Genomic DNA, 15,501 nt, shown 5'->3' with positions numbered 1-15,501 from the left:
GGACGCATGTTTTTTTGGGGGGGTCATAGTTGAGGTTCGGTTGCTGAAATGGTTTCCAGAGTTTAGGATTGGATGCCTCTTGGGGAACAAATCCCGCTGTTGGGCCTTGTTCTCATGCTCTCGTCATTTGGAAGATATCACAGTGTGATGTGAGCTCTCTCTGAGTCAAGATCTGTATATTACAGAGACAAAAACAGGACCCTTTGGGAAGCCCCCCTCTTGCGAGGAGTCATTTCCTGTCTAGGCCATTTTTTCGGTCTTATTCCCACGTCCCCGACTGTGGAACACACATGGAGTCAGAAGACATCGGACCCCCGTTGTCTGGTTTATGTCATGGACAAATGATGTTAGCTTTGGACTTTAGCGTTAGTCAGTAGAGGAAATCTTGCTCTTTGGAATGGAGGACATAACATGAATGGTGTAGACAGGGATGCAAGTAGGAAGGAAGGACGGACGGGAAACTGTTCTGGGACTTAACCTAGATTCAAAAATGAAGCTGGCATATTCATTTCCCGTGTAAAGTTTGTCATTTGTAAACCTTCTGAAAATGAACCAGCAGAAATGTAATGAAAAAAAATCACTCTTGTTGACAATCAGGAATGTATTATGGTTTTCTTTGAATTCAATTGGTATTTAGTCTTCCATGCAAAAAAAGATATATTAGAGATGTTAACAATATCACTACATTTAAAGTGCCTCCAAATGATAGTCTTTCAATGTAGAGTCTGTCAAAGTGGCGGCTCTAAAGTAAATGATGAGTGCACAGTGAACAGTATAGATGTATATGAAATTTCATGATTTTCCCCCCTTTTAAATCAATATTTGTAATTTTTTAATCATTTTTTGTGTGTTTTTCGCTCAAAAATCATTTGGTAAAATCTAATAATATATTTAGAAAGCTCAAATAAACATTGTTTTAGATCTATAAAAAACTGAATATTTAGGGCTTTTAATCCAGTTCTTATAATCTAATTTATTTTTAAAAATCTAAATATTATATCAAAAATGGTTCCAGTTGACGTTAACGCGCCCTGCAAACCCACCCGAGTCTGACACCCCTGATGTAGAGACATACAACATATGAGTAACTATATATATAAACATATACTACAACTATATCCAAATATTTGATAAATATTTCAGTACACTTGGGAAAAAAAACGACCATTTGCAACCTTAGGCATACTTTGAAGTTCCCCATAGTAGTTCAACAGCGTGGGAGTTTTGTCCACTCCGAAAAACCATTCAACCGTACCTCAGCGTCGCGCTTGGCCGCGCACGGGCACGCACAAAAAACTCGGTCAATGTCTCTCCCCTTCTGGCGTCCACGCTCCACCCTGCAAACTTCACCCGCTCACTTGTCACGCTCGCAAAGGAGGGACTAAATTGTACGAGTGTGTGTGTGTGTGTGTGTGTAATTCACAGCATATGGCCACTGAAGGGGATGGAGCAATACTGGGGATGTGAACCTTTACACTGATGGAGCCTCCCCCCGGATTCCTGCCCTAGGCTTATTGTCACGTTAAAGCCAGCAACAAGTGGAACATGCTACTCCGGTGCGCCCGATAAGGAGAACGCGAATGCCGCACCGGTGCCACCGGCGCCGCGGGGATGGATACCGTCTATTTCCTGGCGACGATGGGATGGGCTCTTCTATCTCTCCGAGGTTTTGCCTCTACTGGGGTTTGTCCCGATCGCTGCGATTGTCAGCAACCGCAGCGTCTTTCGTGCGCCAACCGCGGTTTGCGCGAGGTGCCACGGAATGCCGCCGGAGAGGAGGAGAAGGTGCTGGTCTTGAGCCTGGGGGGGAACTTTATCGGGAACATCTCTGCGATTGACTTGGGAAGGTACGCTGGTTTAGTTAGGTTGGATTTGCAGTTTAATCAAATCCAAAGCATCCATCCTAAGGCGTTTGAGAAACTGTCCAATTTGGAGGAGCTCTACTTGGGACATAATCATTTGTCGGATATTCAGCTGGGGACTCTGCAACCCTTGAAGAAATTGACGGTGCTTTGTGGAAATAATAATGATGTCAGTGAAATATCGCCAGGGATTTTTGCTAGTTTAGATCATCTCGTTAAATTGCGTTTGGATGGCAATCAGATTCAAAGCTTGCAGGATTCTGTATTTCAAGGCTTGGATAATTTGCGTTATCTTCATCTGGAGTCCAACCGGATTCGGCACATTCGCAGAAATGCCTTTTCTAAACTCGCCAATCTCCGGTTTCTCAACCTGGCTGTCAATAATCAGACGGTCCTGCGTGGCGCCCTTGCATTTTCCCATCTTTCCGCCTTGACGACGTTGCTGCTTTCAGAAAATGAAATTCAGCATGTCGGCAATAAGGTTTTCCATCATCTGAAAAGACTGTCGAAATTATCTCTGAGTAACAATAAGATTTCACATCTGCACATCGGGGCTCTGCTGGGATTGTCAAATCTCAAAGAGTTCCTGATTGATGGGAATGAACTGGAGAGCATCCCGGCTGGGCTTCTGGATCCTTTGGAACTCGTGGAGCATTTGGATTTCAGCCGCAACCGCATCTCTGTCGTCGACTCTTTAGCATTTCATCACCTTAAAGATCTCAGGGTTCTAAAATTAAACCAAAACCTGCTCACCAGCCTCTCCGGTGACATTTTCAACTTGAACCAAGTACTTGACCAAGTAGATCTCCATGGCAACAACTGGATTTGCGATTGTCGTCTGGACCAACTGAAAAAATGGATGTCCACCGCCCGTTCTCGGGGAAAACTTTCCGAAGTGTTTGTTCAATGCCATCGCCCGGCAACGCTTAAGGGGAACTCCTTGGAACATGTGAACCGTTCCCAGTTACAGTCCAATGGCAATTGGAGCCAATTGTGCGGCAGCCACATCGCACCCGAGGAAAGCCAAGGGGGGAAAACTCGGATCCAGATTAAGAGTGAAGTCTGGCATGGAGAAAAAGAACCAGAGAATCCATTGCAACAAAAGCAGGAGAAGACAACTCTGAGAACTGATGGGAAAGAACAAGTAGGGATACAAGGAGACCAAGGGGGGACCGAGATGCCAGAAACTGAGGTTCATTCATTCAAAAAAGACCCTATGGGGTCCAACTTCCCAACAGACACACTTAGAAAACGTGCCAAAGTTGCAGGGAAAATTCCCAGAACACCATTGGTAAAGGATCTTCTCAACCCAAGCCAGATGGCTCCCACTTCTACCATCCCACCAGGAGTCCTAAGAACGTTGCCGAAAAAGCTCCCCAATACCTTGACCGATCCATGCGGATTCAACCACCATAACATCGCCAATGTGTCAGTCGACCAGATCACCAGCAACACCGTAACAGTCCACTGGACCACACCAGGAGTCAGTGCCTTCCTGGACCAAGTGCACTACCGGATTCTGTTCGACCGGTTCGGGACAACCGACCGTTTCCCACGTTATGTCTACACCCCTGGTTCAGCCAGGTCGGTGACCCTCCGCGAACTCCTCCCGGAGGTCACCTATATGGTGTGTGTGGAGGGAGTGGTCGCCGGGTCTGTCTGTCAAGTGGCGCCACGTGACCACTGCTCCGGTCTGGTCACTCTCGCCGAAGACTCCGTCTCAAATTCCGACCTTCAGTTGGTGACGGTGTTGACGCTGGCGGGAAACGCCGCCTTGGTCGTGATCGTGGGTTCGGTCTGGCTGGGGCGCCGCATCAGGAAAAAATTGCAGAGGAGGAAGTCGGCAGTCCACGTGCGACACATGTACTCCACCAGGAGGCCGTTTCGTGCCAACGTGGCCAACACGACGGCGTCTAATGACTTCACCACCTATCAAAGTAGTCCCTTGGCTCGATTTGGATCGCCAAAACTGGGAGACCTCATTGAGTTCCCTGGTGATCGATTTCAGGAGGATGGTTCCTCTCGAAGAGAACTCGATATGCCAAGATTTTCGGACTAGTTTGCAATGGAATGGGATTTTACATTCTTTTTTGAACTCATTGGGAAATGTAAAGATGGGATATATTTTAGGGTCAGAATCCCAGTTTTTAGTTTTGCTCCCAGATGAAGCAATTTAAGCCACATAATGGAGTTAAGAGTTATCTTCAGTATAGTAAAGCATATTTTTTCTTTAGCCAATAAAGCAACAATTGTTTAGCTTAGTCATCAAGGCCTGTGTAATCCCAGAGGAAGACGCTAACCTCCTCCTCCTCCGACGTTCACATCCTTTTTTTGCCTTTTATTTCCTCCCACCTGCAAGTGCTTTGACATGTTGTGCTATTATTGTTTTGAATGCATGAGTGATTGTAGGAATGAGAGATCACTGATTTCAACCATGGTGCTACTTTTGACTTTTACATACTTTTTTTTCAATTTGTACAGGTTTTTTATACATTTTTTCATACTTTTCATTCATTTTTTAAAGTGTGCTGTATGGGTAGTTTTATTTTAATGCGTTAATAAAGCCTGATTTGTTAAACACAATGCACAATTTTTTTTTTTTTTTTGGTTATGTTCTTATTTTTTTGTTATTAATGATTATGGCAGTAAAAGGATATTGATTATCATAACACCTGAAGAATATATTGACCCTTATAAAAAAAAAAAAGCAACTGTATAAAAGCTGTCACCAGACGGCGCTATAGACTTCTCCATAAGAAAATCAATCATGACTAAAAGCAATAGCAAAATTGAGTTTTTTTTTTTATTGGGAATAAAGATATTCAACATAGTCAACATCTTTGCAGTACAAAAAAATTCAATCCAAGTGCAAATTAAATTATGCTATCACAAATAAGCGCAACTTTAGAGAAAGTTATTTTTCAAAAAGTGCCTGGAAGGAAATATTGCATCATTTAATGGCTTTCCAACCTAAATATATATCGAGTTAAATGTGTTATGCAATGACATTTGTATCTAAAAAAAGGTGTTCTTTCTATTATTGTACAAAAATATAGTCCTTTCTTTGAGGACAAGGCAAAAGGTGCACATTTTGCATATGTTCCGTTAAAAAATAGGAGCTTAAAGTAGGTATTTATATTTCAAAATTAGTGCAAGAAACAGGAGCAAGGCCAATTAAAATGAGCGTCCCTAATTAGCAATCTTGATGATGCAGCCATTTTAAAAAAAAGATAGACTTTAGTGAAATGAACATTTCACCACGTTAACACTGAAAATACAGTCCAGTCCCCCCATCTCTAATCTCCGGGTTTGGGGTCGCCCGGCATCAGCGAGGACGTGGTGACGCTGTTGTGCTGGATGGCCTGCCGATGACACCCGGATTCTACAGGGGAGGGGCTTCCACCCGGGCTCACCCCTGCAGCTGGACACAGAGACAGCTGTCAATCAAAGTCACTCGAGCCTTCGCTGGTGGTCCTGCGTACTCGTGTCCGTACTCCTGCGCGATAATTCAAATTATGGTGGTTGAAGATGTGGAAACTGTTTGGAAATCTGACTAGAATTGCTTAAGTTTAAACTTCTGTTGGATTTTGTTTCCATTTTTGTGAGTAATTTAGGTTTTATGGTTGCAAAATGATATAATTCAGATATATCCGCTAAATGAGACAGCAATCCTGGAACTAAATCCTGTGATTATTTTTTTTGTCTCCTTGTTTTGGAGTGATTGAGTAAAAATATACAATAACATAAAGTATACACAGGTTTTTTTTTTTAGATTAAAGTTAAATCTAATCTAATCTGGGGTTTTTGTAGACTTTATGTTATTGCAGATTTTTACTCCAAAGTCATGTGATGTAGTATTTCCAAATTTCCAATGAAATTCTTAATTGAAATGTCAATGATGTATTATTTTGTGTATTTTGAGTGTATTTTTTTGGACTCACTGTTGTACCCTTGTGCTTCCCTCTGTCTGGCTGTGACAGGACAGTCCTTATGTGTCAGCAAAATTTGCTTCAGTTGACCAACCTCCGACCTCAATGATGTCACCTCGTTCTAGGTAGGAGTCAAACACAACTTTATTTATACTCAAACCATGTACATAAGTGTAATTCACTGATAGAAAACGATAAACGCCACCTGGAGTTGGAGGTTAGTATGCGTCAGCTCCTCGGCTTTCTTCTCCAACGACGAAACCCACAATTTTCTCTTCTGTCTACAGCGTGTGGCGGCCGCCCGGTTGCGCTCCAGGAACTTTTGCCGCCGTTCGTCGGGGTCCTGCTCGGCCGTCCTCCTCCGCCGGCCGCAATGGCCGCTGGCCTGTAGCGCGTGATGGGAATGCGGCGAGTGACAGGACCGCATTTCTGGCGACATCTGTCAACATCAACAAGCGTCTTTGCAACGAGGAATTCAAGATGTCTTCCCCAGGGGGGCGAAGACACGTCATACCTGTGCAGGTACGGTCAATGGGGGTGCAGGAGGGGAACTTCGGGTGAGGTGAGCGGGGGGCGATGGGTGGGTCGGTGTGTTCCTGGACGGGTGAGGGTGGCTACCCAGAGATGGAGGATGGGTGGGATGACATCGCTGTTGGTAGCCCAGGGGGGGAGCGGTGAGCTGAGGGTGAGGATGAGGAGGATGATGATGATGAGGAGGATGATGGTGATGGGGGTGTTGGAGGGGAGGAGCCTGGTGGCGCTGGGACATGATCTCCAGCATTGAACTTGGAGGATTGTTCACATGGGGCATGACTGGGTGCTGCTGCTGTTGGTAGTGTTGGCCCATCAATTGCTTGGACCTCTAAATAAATGGAAGCACACCACTTCATTTTAACATTATACTAATTATTTTGGTGGTTAGTTGATTAGTAGGCTCAATATATTGTGTGATTTTGCTCTGTTAATGTGTATTGATAATGAATGCCACATGTCTGTTTGGATGTTTGTCTTTTGTTTTTGGTAAATGTGAAAACTGCTCCCCAAAAATCCAGTTTAAACTCCAGTGCGACTTATATATATTTTTTCCCTTTTCCCTGTGTATTCTTTGGCTAGTGCAACTCAAACTCAGGTACGGCTCAGTCTGAAAAATACAGTTGTCGGAATCCACGGAAGAAAAGAATGCACTTCCCCGTTAGTTCCATGATAGATTTAACTCATTAGCTACCATTGACTCAACCTGCCAAATGGAATGAATTGCCTATCCTTTTGCTGCCAACCTCTCCCAACCCAAATGGATTAGACGTCAATCACCATCAATTGCACTGAAATACGATCAATCGCTACCAACTCTCCTCTCATTTCATTATTTTTCTTTTGTCCCTCGCATTTGACAAAGGAGAAAATGAGTACAAGAGCTCCCGGGAGCAGGAGGGGGGTGAGGGGGGATCATGTTTGCGGCATGACATCACCCCCCCAACCCCCCCACTCCTCCATGGCAATATCGCTATCTGCTCCAAGTTACACAATATTTCTTTAAGAGAGGCGAGCTGACTTTTTCTCCCTTACTCTTCCACTTCAAGAGACGAGGGTGGGGGGGGCACACTTTAACGCCCGCCAAGGATGAGCTCATTCCGCCGTCTGTGCCAGCTGTAGCAGACGCACACATATACGCACCCAAGGAACAGGATGGGGCACGAGGATTGCAGCTCTGTTTACTACATAGAAACACACTGACATTGGGCTCTTAGGATTACATCATAGGTCTCCTTGGCCTGGATGACACATGCTAGTGATATTTTTGACCCAGGCTATCAGTCAATGGAGAGAGAAGTGCATATCAAGCACTTTCTGGTGTTGTTTGCCATTGACGGGGAGAGACGTCAAATCCATTTGAGTTGGGAGTGCTTGTTGGGAAGTAGTAGCCAAGTTAAAAATTATTAAAGGCAATTTTTATGGGCTGGTTGTGATTCAAAAAGGCATTTTAAGGGAAAAATTATTCATGAAAGAATATGATTTTGGGCCAGTGGATGTATCTTTTCTTAAAACTGTTTATTTGAGTTTAAAAGAATTGGACTTGTATTGATATCAATGGCAGCCAATGAGTTAACATGCAATTATCATTAGTTATTTACATCTCGTTTTTCGTTAATATGCTGCACGTCTATTCATTTTGAAACTGTGGTGAGATAAATGCATTTTTTAAGAAGAAGTCAATATTTCCAAACTCTAACAACGCTACAAAAAATAGTCCCGATGACGTGTTCGACTGTCCTTGACTTTTCAAAATTAGCATGTGTTATAAATTCCGCCAGCATTCATCGCACTAATGTCCAATTTCATTTTCAAACTTATAATGTAAAACGTAAAAAATCAATGGGCTTTTTCTTTTTTTTATGACACAGACAGCTTGCAACATACCTAAAAAAGAGAATGTAGGCGTAATGATTTGGATTGTATACTTATTTTGCTCCTCCAGCGCTAGGTTTTTATAGGACCTGATGTTCTTAACAGAGGGGGGAGGGAGTGATCTGCATACACAGGATGAAAATATTTCCTTTATAGCTGACTATTCAGTACCTGAGGCGAAGAACAGGACGGGTTGTTTATGGGGCCTGCTATACCCATTATACAGGACATCTGCTTCTCCATCTGAAGAAGAAATAAAGGACATGAGAATAAACCTTTCTCCCCTGAGGTCACATTTTTTGCCACTTTTGTGAAATTCATCTCCGCTGGAGTGGCTTTTTTTGAGCGTATGGGCATTTCAACTACTTTGAGCCAATGTGGTGGCGTCTTAGTCATTCAGATGGGGGAATCGAACCCGATGCGGGTCGGAGTCTGTGGCCCGTACTTACAGACATGTGTTGAGCAGATGCCCCTTGCATGGCGGGATCGGGCAGGGTGCCAGGTAGCGAGGCTGGTAGCGGTTGACGCTGTCTGTTGCGTATTTGGAGGAGGGAGGAAGGGGGTCCGGGAACGGGCCTGTCGTCAACCAGAGGGGGATAAACATAGCGACTTAGAGACAGAGGTGGAAATTGATGTGTATATCCAGGTTAGGTGCAGCTAAAATTGTAATGGAGATCGATATGTAAATGTACATATAACATATGCGCTTTGAGAACGAGCAAAGTCACAAATTAGAAGGGAAAAGATGGCTAAGGAGGAAAAGGAGACGGCCAGGAATCGCAGCGGGGGAAGGTTCCGCGCTCTGACCCGGCGCTTCTGAGCGACGGCCAACGCCACGGCCAGGATCGGGCTGAAGTCATCGACGATGATGTCATGGCTGAATCCGAGGCATGTGGAGCGTTTAGCTTTACGGCAAAAGGGGGCGAGCCAAGAACGCCGTTATTCGACGGATTTGAGAGCAGTTCTATGGGGCCTTGGGGCGTGAGGCCAGGGGGGTCTGGTTGCTAGGGAAACTGAAGGTAAACATTGGGGGAAACATTCAAATCAGGGGCGCTCGTATGATTTTTTTTTTTTGCTCCAAGATGGACTTTCCAAGCAAATTCTTTTCACGTGGACATGTTAACTCCAGATTAATAGTGAATAATGTCATTTTTATAAGAGCTGCCTTGCAAATTTAAAAAATAATTAGTCCAACTATTGATGGTATCCCTATTTTAAACATGTGTTACAAGTCTTTTGTCTTTGGTGACAGATTTTTTTCCCATCCTAGGGACTATTAGGGGATTAGCTAATCCTCTTTTTTTCAGTTACAATAATAATCCAGGGGGACGCAGCGGAAGCTTTTTACGCACTGTCCGGATGTCTGTAATCATTACAAAATGTGTAGGAGTGTAATGTTTGGTAATAAGTAGCTGGTCTGGTTCCTTTTCCTATTTTTGTTCTCACATCTGAGAGAATGGATGAAGATGGTTATTAACCAATTGGGTGTGTACACCAATTACGCTTACCCCGAGTGGGTGAATGCGGATGAGGCCCGGTTGTCGGCGGATCCAGACTGGGTGGTGGAAATGGATCGCCGGCTTGCCAGGCTGCAACTGGGGGGTGGCTGGGGCTGGGGGGGCAGATGGTGCAGCGGTGGGTGATGGACTTGGTGGCCCTTGACTTGGTGCTGATTCATACAAGAAGGCCCATTACGGGAAACCGCCTGCGTGGAGAGACGGGGGAGCAGCTGGATGCGTTTTCTAGGCTCTTTTGATAGTTATTTTAAACACGGGTGGGCAACAAAAAAACTAAAAGTCTCCTTTTAATCCCATTTCACTTTCATCGATGACGATAGATTGGGAGTCATTCAATGGGACCGGAGGACCCAAATAGTGTGTTGGTTATTCGGTCGGACCTGTTTGCTCTCCTCTTTTTCTTTTTCTTTTTCTTGTTCTTGAAGAAACTCCTCCTCTATCTCCTGGAACAGACCAACTTCTTCACAGTTCTGCAGGAAGCGGGTGGGGGTCGGGGTCTCGTCTAGGGTTAACAGAAAAATTAAATGGATTTGTGTACTTTACCCATCATTCCAAATATTTTGCTTTTTGTCATTCTTGGGCATGACCGGACGTTTGGTCGCCGTTTTTTTGGTCCCTTTCGGTCGCTAATGATGACAGACAGTTTACTGTTGAAACCAGCTCTCAAAATTATATTCATGAGAGAGAGTTTAATATCAAAGTACAGTTTAATATCTAAGTACTTTCTAATATCTAAGTACTTTTTAATATCTAAGTACTGTTGAAACCAGCTCTCAAAATTATATTCATAAGAGAGTTTCAAATCTAAATATCTATTGTTTCAACAGTACTTAGATATTAAACAGTACTTCGATATTAAACAGTACTTAGATATTAAACTTTCTCTCATGAATATAATTTTGAGAGCAGGTTTCAACAGTAAACTCTCTGTCACCATTTGACCGGCGACCAAAAGGGACCAAAAGACTGGCGACCAAAAGTCCGAGCACCCTTTTAGGACCTGTGTGTCTAACGGAAGCATTTCCATTCTAGACAAGGTGGAAGGTCTCTCACTCCATTCTTTCATGAGTGATACTTGAAAGGGACGCAAAGCCACAGATGTGAATTTACGGGCCCTCCGGACAGCTTTTAAATCAGCCTGATGTACAGTATGTGTCCAGAGAGACAGCGGTTGCTATAGTTACAGCCATGTCGCATTACCATTAGTCTAACCAACAGGATGACAATAATGACACGTTGGGCTTTCTTCTGTGATTTATCACCTCAGTGGGACTGACGCCTTAACCCACTAGTGTTTTTAATTTAAAAGTGTTTTTTTTTTACAGCTGTGACATCATTGTTTTTTCTCTAATCTGATGGAGGATCAGTTAGGGATAAAAGGCAATACTTATCCGATTTTTTTTTAGGTTTTCTCACCAGTAAAAGTCGTTTTGGAAGACGAGAACTTGAGGGTCATCTGGTGTTTTTGTCGATGCATGATGAGATGTTCCTCAAATTGGAAGCTCTGTGGGAGGAATTTTGTATCAGTGCATTTGGCAGAATGGCAAAAAAAGGGTAAATTTATAAGAAAAGCAGACCTGAGAGCAGCCGGGGGCCTCGCACCCAAATGGCTTAACCTGTTTGTCATTCATGTCATATGCAGCCCTACACAAAGAGAGAATGGGGGCAGCGTTTTTAGTGGCAGGGTAATCACACTGTATGCATGGGACTCTATCTTACTCATCTTGCAGTTACAGTGAGGTGATGTCATGCAGGAAGCATCCTCTGTTCTATATTTCCAGGAGACAAATCTCTTAACCGCAGATTGTATGTTACGCTTCCGATTATCGTGGCCCGACCGACTAGAAGAAGTCAAGTGTCGGGAGATAGATGTAGAAACATTATCTGGACTTCAGTGATCTCTTGTGTGTAAGATAAGGTTGTTTGGGGCTACTACCAACGTGTTATCAAATTACCTGCCACCTTCTTTTTGATAGTGGACTAAAAAAAATTGAGACGTTCATTCTCTATATATATGTGTCTGGGAATGTCTTTTGAATTTCGTTTTATTGATTTTGGGGGCATGTAGTGCAAATTAATATGAAAATGAGATGCAAAACTATTTAATCAGTGTAATATAAAATTAAATTGCATGATATTAAAAAAAATCCAAGTCGATTAATCACCAAAATAGTATGATATTAGATTTTTTTTCTTTTTAGATGCAATGGATGTCCAATCTATACATTGGCAAATATAACTTTAGCATTAGTGCACGATAATGTAACGGGATAAAAAGGACACATGCTTGTCGTGCCTCACATGAAATCAAGTCATCGTAGTATATAAATATAAATGCAAATAGGCAAAGGCTTGACCCCCCCATCCCCATCCCCTCCCCTCCTTCCACTCAGCTATTAAGCCGCTGATGTGATTATGACTTTGGAGGTGTCAGTGCTGCCGGAGCAGCATTTTCCATTGGGGGCCGCGCTCCGTGTCGCCAAAGGTACCGTTTGCTTTAGTCCGTCGTTTGGATTTAAGGGGTGATTGAGCTCGCGGAATGGAAAGGAAAGGGCAGGGGTGTAAAGAGGGAGAGAAGGGGGAGGAGGACGAGGAGGAAGAGGAGGAGGGGGTTGCAATGAATGGAAGGGAGGGCTCCACCGGCCCATGTCTGACAGGTTTGAACCTGCTTCAACCCCCATTTTCCAAGTCCTGGTGAGTAGAGGTGACTTCATAGGTGTACACGCGCATGAGCAAGTGTATGCTTGTGTAAAAAAGGAAAAAATAGATAGATAGATAGATAGATAGATAGATGGATAGAGAGATAGGGGGTTGGGGGAGATAGATGGATTATTGTTTGTTTGTAAATAAACAGACTCAGCATATTTCAAGTTAAACCTTCTGTCAGACATCAACGCAGGGTGACGTCATCTTTTAAATACTTCAATCCAACAAAGTACAAATCAACGCATTATCTTGGGGGTAACAATTGATATTGGTATGACTGGTAAGAATTATAATGTAGTTGTTTTATGTATTCAATTATTATCAGCAAAGTTTCAGTGATTGAGGTAAACATAATTCCAGCAAATGTCATTTTTCATCTGTACAATATGACATAATAAGGTATTCAAACATTTTTCCATAGGTAATGCTAACAAATAACTATATGGACCATGTTTAGTGTGTTATATATTGACCATAAATAGGTTTGCGTATAATATTTTATATATCATGCAAAAGCAGACTAATAATTGTAATATTTTTATGAAAATAAGTAGTCATATGGACAAGGAGATGAAATAATGGAAACCCAACATTAATAACCATATTAATAATGTTATTTACTAACTTTGTGTTGTTGCCGCATGTCAACATCGTCTTTGGAGTTCATTCAAAACAAAACAGAAATCAGAAGCAGGCGCTCGTTTCTCTTGCGCATCAAATCCTCTTCGAGTTACGACGCGGTTGTCAGTAGTTGTATTTCCCAAAATCAGCTTCCGTAAGTCAGATTAAAAAAACAATACAAAAAAATAAAAACAAGCCCCTTGCGGCTCCGTTCTGTCACACGCGACCGACCACAGGTCGACCACCGACCGGCGCTTAGACGCTCCTGCGGGACAGCCGAACTTCTCGCCCCCCGATCGAAGAAAAAAAAACAGCTGACGGCAAGTTCGCAGGACTCCTTGCTAGTTTTATGAATGGAGGGAGCAGACGGCAGCTAAACTTACCTTCAAGTGAAGAGGGACAAGCGGCGCGAGGAACCACGTTGGACTGGTGCGGGATGACAATACATTCTATTTACAGACGCATTACATCATTCGTGTGACGTCACGTGGGATTCCTGAACTTCTAAATCATTGCGGTCCCGCACTGAGTGGGGGTGGGCGGGGTTTAGCTTCACACCAAGTCGCTTCTCTGCCGGAGCTTCGACCGGACTGACTGCCGGTGATGAGGCCGCCGAAGGCTTCTTATTTTCGGGGTGGCTTGGCAGGACGTCCCGTAAGCCTCGGTCGAGATTCGAAACATTCACAAGTGGAAAAGGATAGTATGATGTTTAAGTAAAATAGCACATTTGGGGTTAAAATACATTTAAAATATGTTTGCTTTTGTTACTTTTTTAAAGAAATAAAAACTCCATTTATTGTCTGTCCTGCAAAATTTCGCATATGGTAGTAATATGATATTACGTGTTTAAAAATGATACTACAAATGTGATTTACAGTAGTATTTAAAAAAATATATTACATTTCCTTTCAAACTAGTGCTTGTACCACCTAAAAAAATACTCAGCTTTCCAAGTACCACTACAATGATCAATGATAAAATACAGTACAAAGGAAAAACTGCATTCTTGCAAAGTACACTATATTTGAATTGTAAGCTGCTGTAAAATTACCACCTGTGTGGTTGAATTGTGTGGGGGGGGGGGGTTAACTCATTAGCTGCCATTGACAGGCCTATACATCCAATTATGTTTTTTTTTACCTTCAGTAACTATTACACAAATGGAACGTGTCCTTTCACATGTCCAGTGACAGTAACGTCTGCCATGTTTGGTCAGGCTTTCCTGCACCCGAGCCAAGGCTGGGGGGAGTGGAATTTAGTTGTGGGACGTGCAGGAGAAGGGGGCCCAGCCCTACTGACTCATCACCCGCCAATGAAGCGAAGCATGCAAATGAGCACGGCTGCGGCAACAAGCCCAAACAGGAAGTTGTGATGATGTCATTTTGTGTGCACGGGCCATTCTCCCCATGTGGACGTGAATCAGAGTTCTGTTTCGAGCCAAGATAAGGGATGTTTTATAGCGAGGGTGCGTGCCAGTGCAAAGTAGCACTTAACAGTCACACTCCAGGCCCGTCACGACAACCAGGGCCCCTCTTCTTGGTTCTGTGGGGTAGACAATACCTCTTGGATGGCTTCCAAGTCCATCATTCTATTCCCCTAAAACAGTCCTTAGCAATTTTTCTCTCAAAGACCCATGACATGTGGCGCCTAGCTGGTTTTTGCATTAATTTACTACACCATCTTCCACCATCTTGTTTATGGGCCGTGGAGGTGAGCGAGTGTGTGCTTCCAGCATGTCACGGGTGAGTTTGCCGAGGTCAGTGGCCAGTATTTTATGGCAGGCTGTTATAATGCTCAATTAACAGGCCAGCCGGCCCAGATCAGCCAACCTCGCTGATTTAAGAACATTCTCCACTCTCTGGGAGCCGCACTGGAGTCAAGCATTATAAAGTGACATTAATCAGTAAGCTTTATAGATGGACATGTGTTGTTAGTGGCGTAGGCAACTTTGGTTTTATTGTTGAGACATATCAACAAAATCCAAATCTGAAATTTTACGTCAGCTACATAAGTGGGCCTCTCATGGTATAAATACATATATAGTTTAAATCATTTACTGCCATTGGCATGGATGGATGTCTGAGAATGGAATTAATGAATGATTGGACGCCTATCACTGTCAATGGCAGCCAGTGAGGAAATTATTGTGCCACTTTACAGATCCGTGACTTCTCTATTCATTCATTTTCTGTACCGCAGATTGGTTGCACCAGGAGACAGATGACCATTCACATCTAGGGGTCTGGGAGGAAACCAAAGTACCTTGATAAAACCCACGCAGGCACAACTCAAGAACGTCGGAACGCACCGGGAATTGAACCCCCGATCTCATCACTGCGAGGTGAGTGTGCTATAACCACTTTTCACCATCCCATTTAACTAATGATAACTCTAAAAAGAACTATGTGCATTGAGTTTCCCATCCTTTGACACACAAATAAATTAACAAGTAATTTTTTT

At 43.4% G+C, this 15,501-nt stretch overlaps 2 protein-coding genes across 5 annotated transcripts; one reads left to right on the top strand and one right to left on the bottom strand.

Moving 5' to 3' along the window:
* The first annotated feature begins 1,363 nt into the window (after window positions 1-1,363).
* On the top strand, window positions 1,364-4,383 carry tril (TLR4 interactor with leucine-rich repeats). The gene has a single exon (XM_077743647.1). The coding sequence runs from the start codon at window positions 1,612-1,614 to the stop codon at window positions 3,919-3,921; it is 2,310 nt and encodes a 769-aa protein (XP_077599773.1). The 5' UTR covers window positions 1,364-1,611; the 3' UTR covers window positions 3,922-4,383.
* Window positions 4,384-4,640: 257 nt separating this feature from the next.
* Window positions 4,641-13,570, bottom strand: LOC144214535 (cyclic AMP-responsive element-binding protein 5-like). Of its 4 annotated transcripts, XM_077742987.1 has the most exons (12): window positions 13,425-13,459; window positions 13,046-13,190; window positions 11,292-11,358; window positions 11,131-11,218; window positions 10,095-10,216; window positions 9,706-9,902; window positions 8,647-8,773; window positions 8,369-8,440; window positions 6,306-6,653; window positions 5,997-6,230; window positions 5,804-5,912; window positions 4,641-5,283 (listed from the first exon to the last, which is right to left on the bottom strand). In XM_077742987.1, the coding sequence occupies exons 2-12, from the start codon at window positions 13,069-13,071 to the stop codon at window positions 5,159-5,161; spliced, it is 1,515 nt and encodes a 504-aa protein (XP_077599113.1). In that variant the 5' UTR covers window positions 13,072-13,190; window positions 13,425-13,459; the 3' UTR covers window positions 4,641-5,158. The 4 variants fall into 4 exon arrangements, with proteins under 4 accessions (XP_077599113.1, XP_077599114.1, XP_077599117.1 ...); XM_077742988.1 differs by lacking the exon at window positions 13,046-13,190 and having other exon boundaries at window positions 13,425-13,570; XM_077742990.1 differs by having other exon boundaries at window positions 5,148-5,358; window positions 13,046-13,452.
* Window positions 13,571-15,501: the final 1,931 nt, after the last annotated feature.

This window comes from Stigmatopora nigra, chromosome 21, assembly GCF_051989575.1.
Source record: "Stigmatopora nigra isolate UIUO_SnigA chromosome 21, RoL_Snig_1.1, whole genome shotgun sequence".
Classification (NCBI taxonomy): domain Eukaryota; kingdom Metazoa; phylum Chordata; class Actinopteri; order Syngnathiformes; family Syngnathidae; genus Stigmatopora; species Stigmatopora nigra.
Note: the sequence above shows the minus strand (reverse complement) of the source record. Positions and strands in the feature narration are given on the sequence as shown.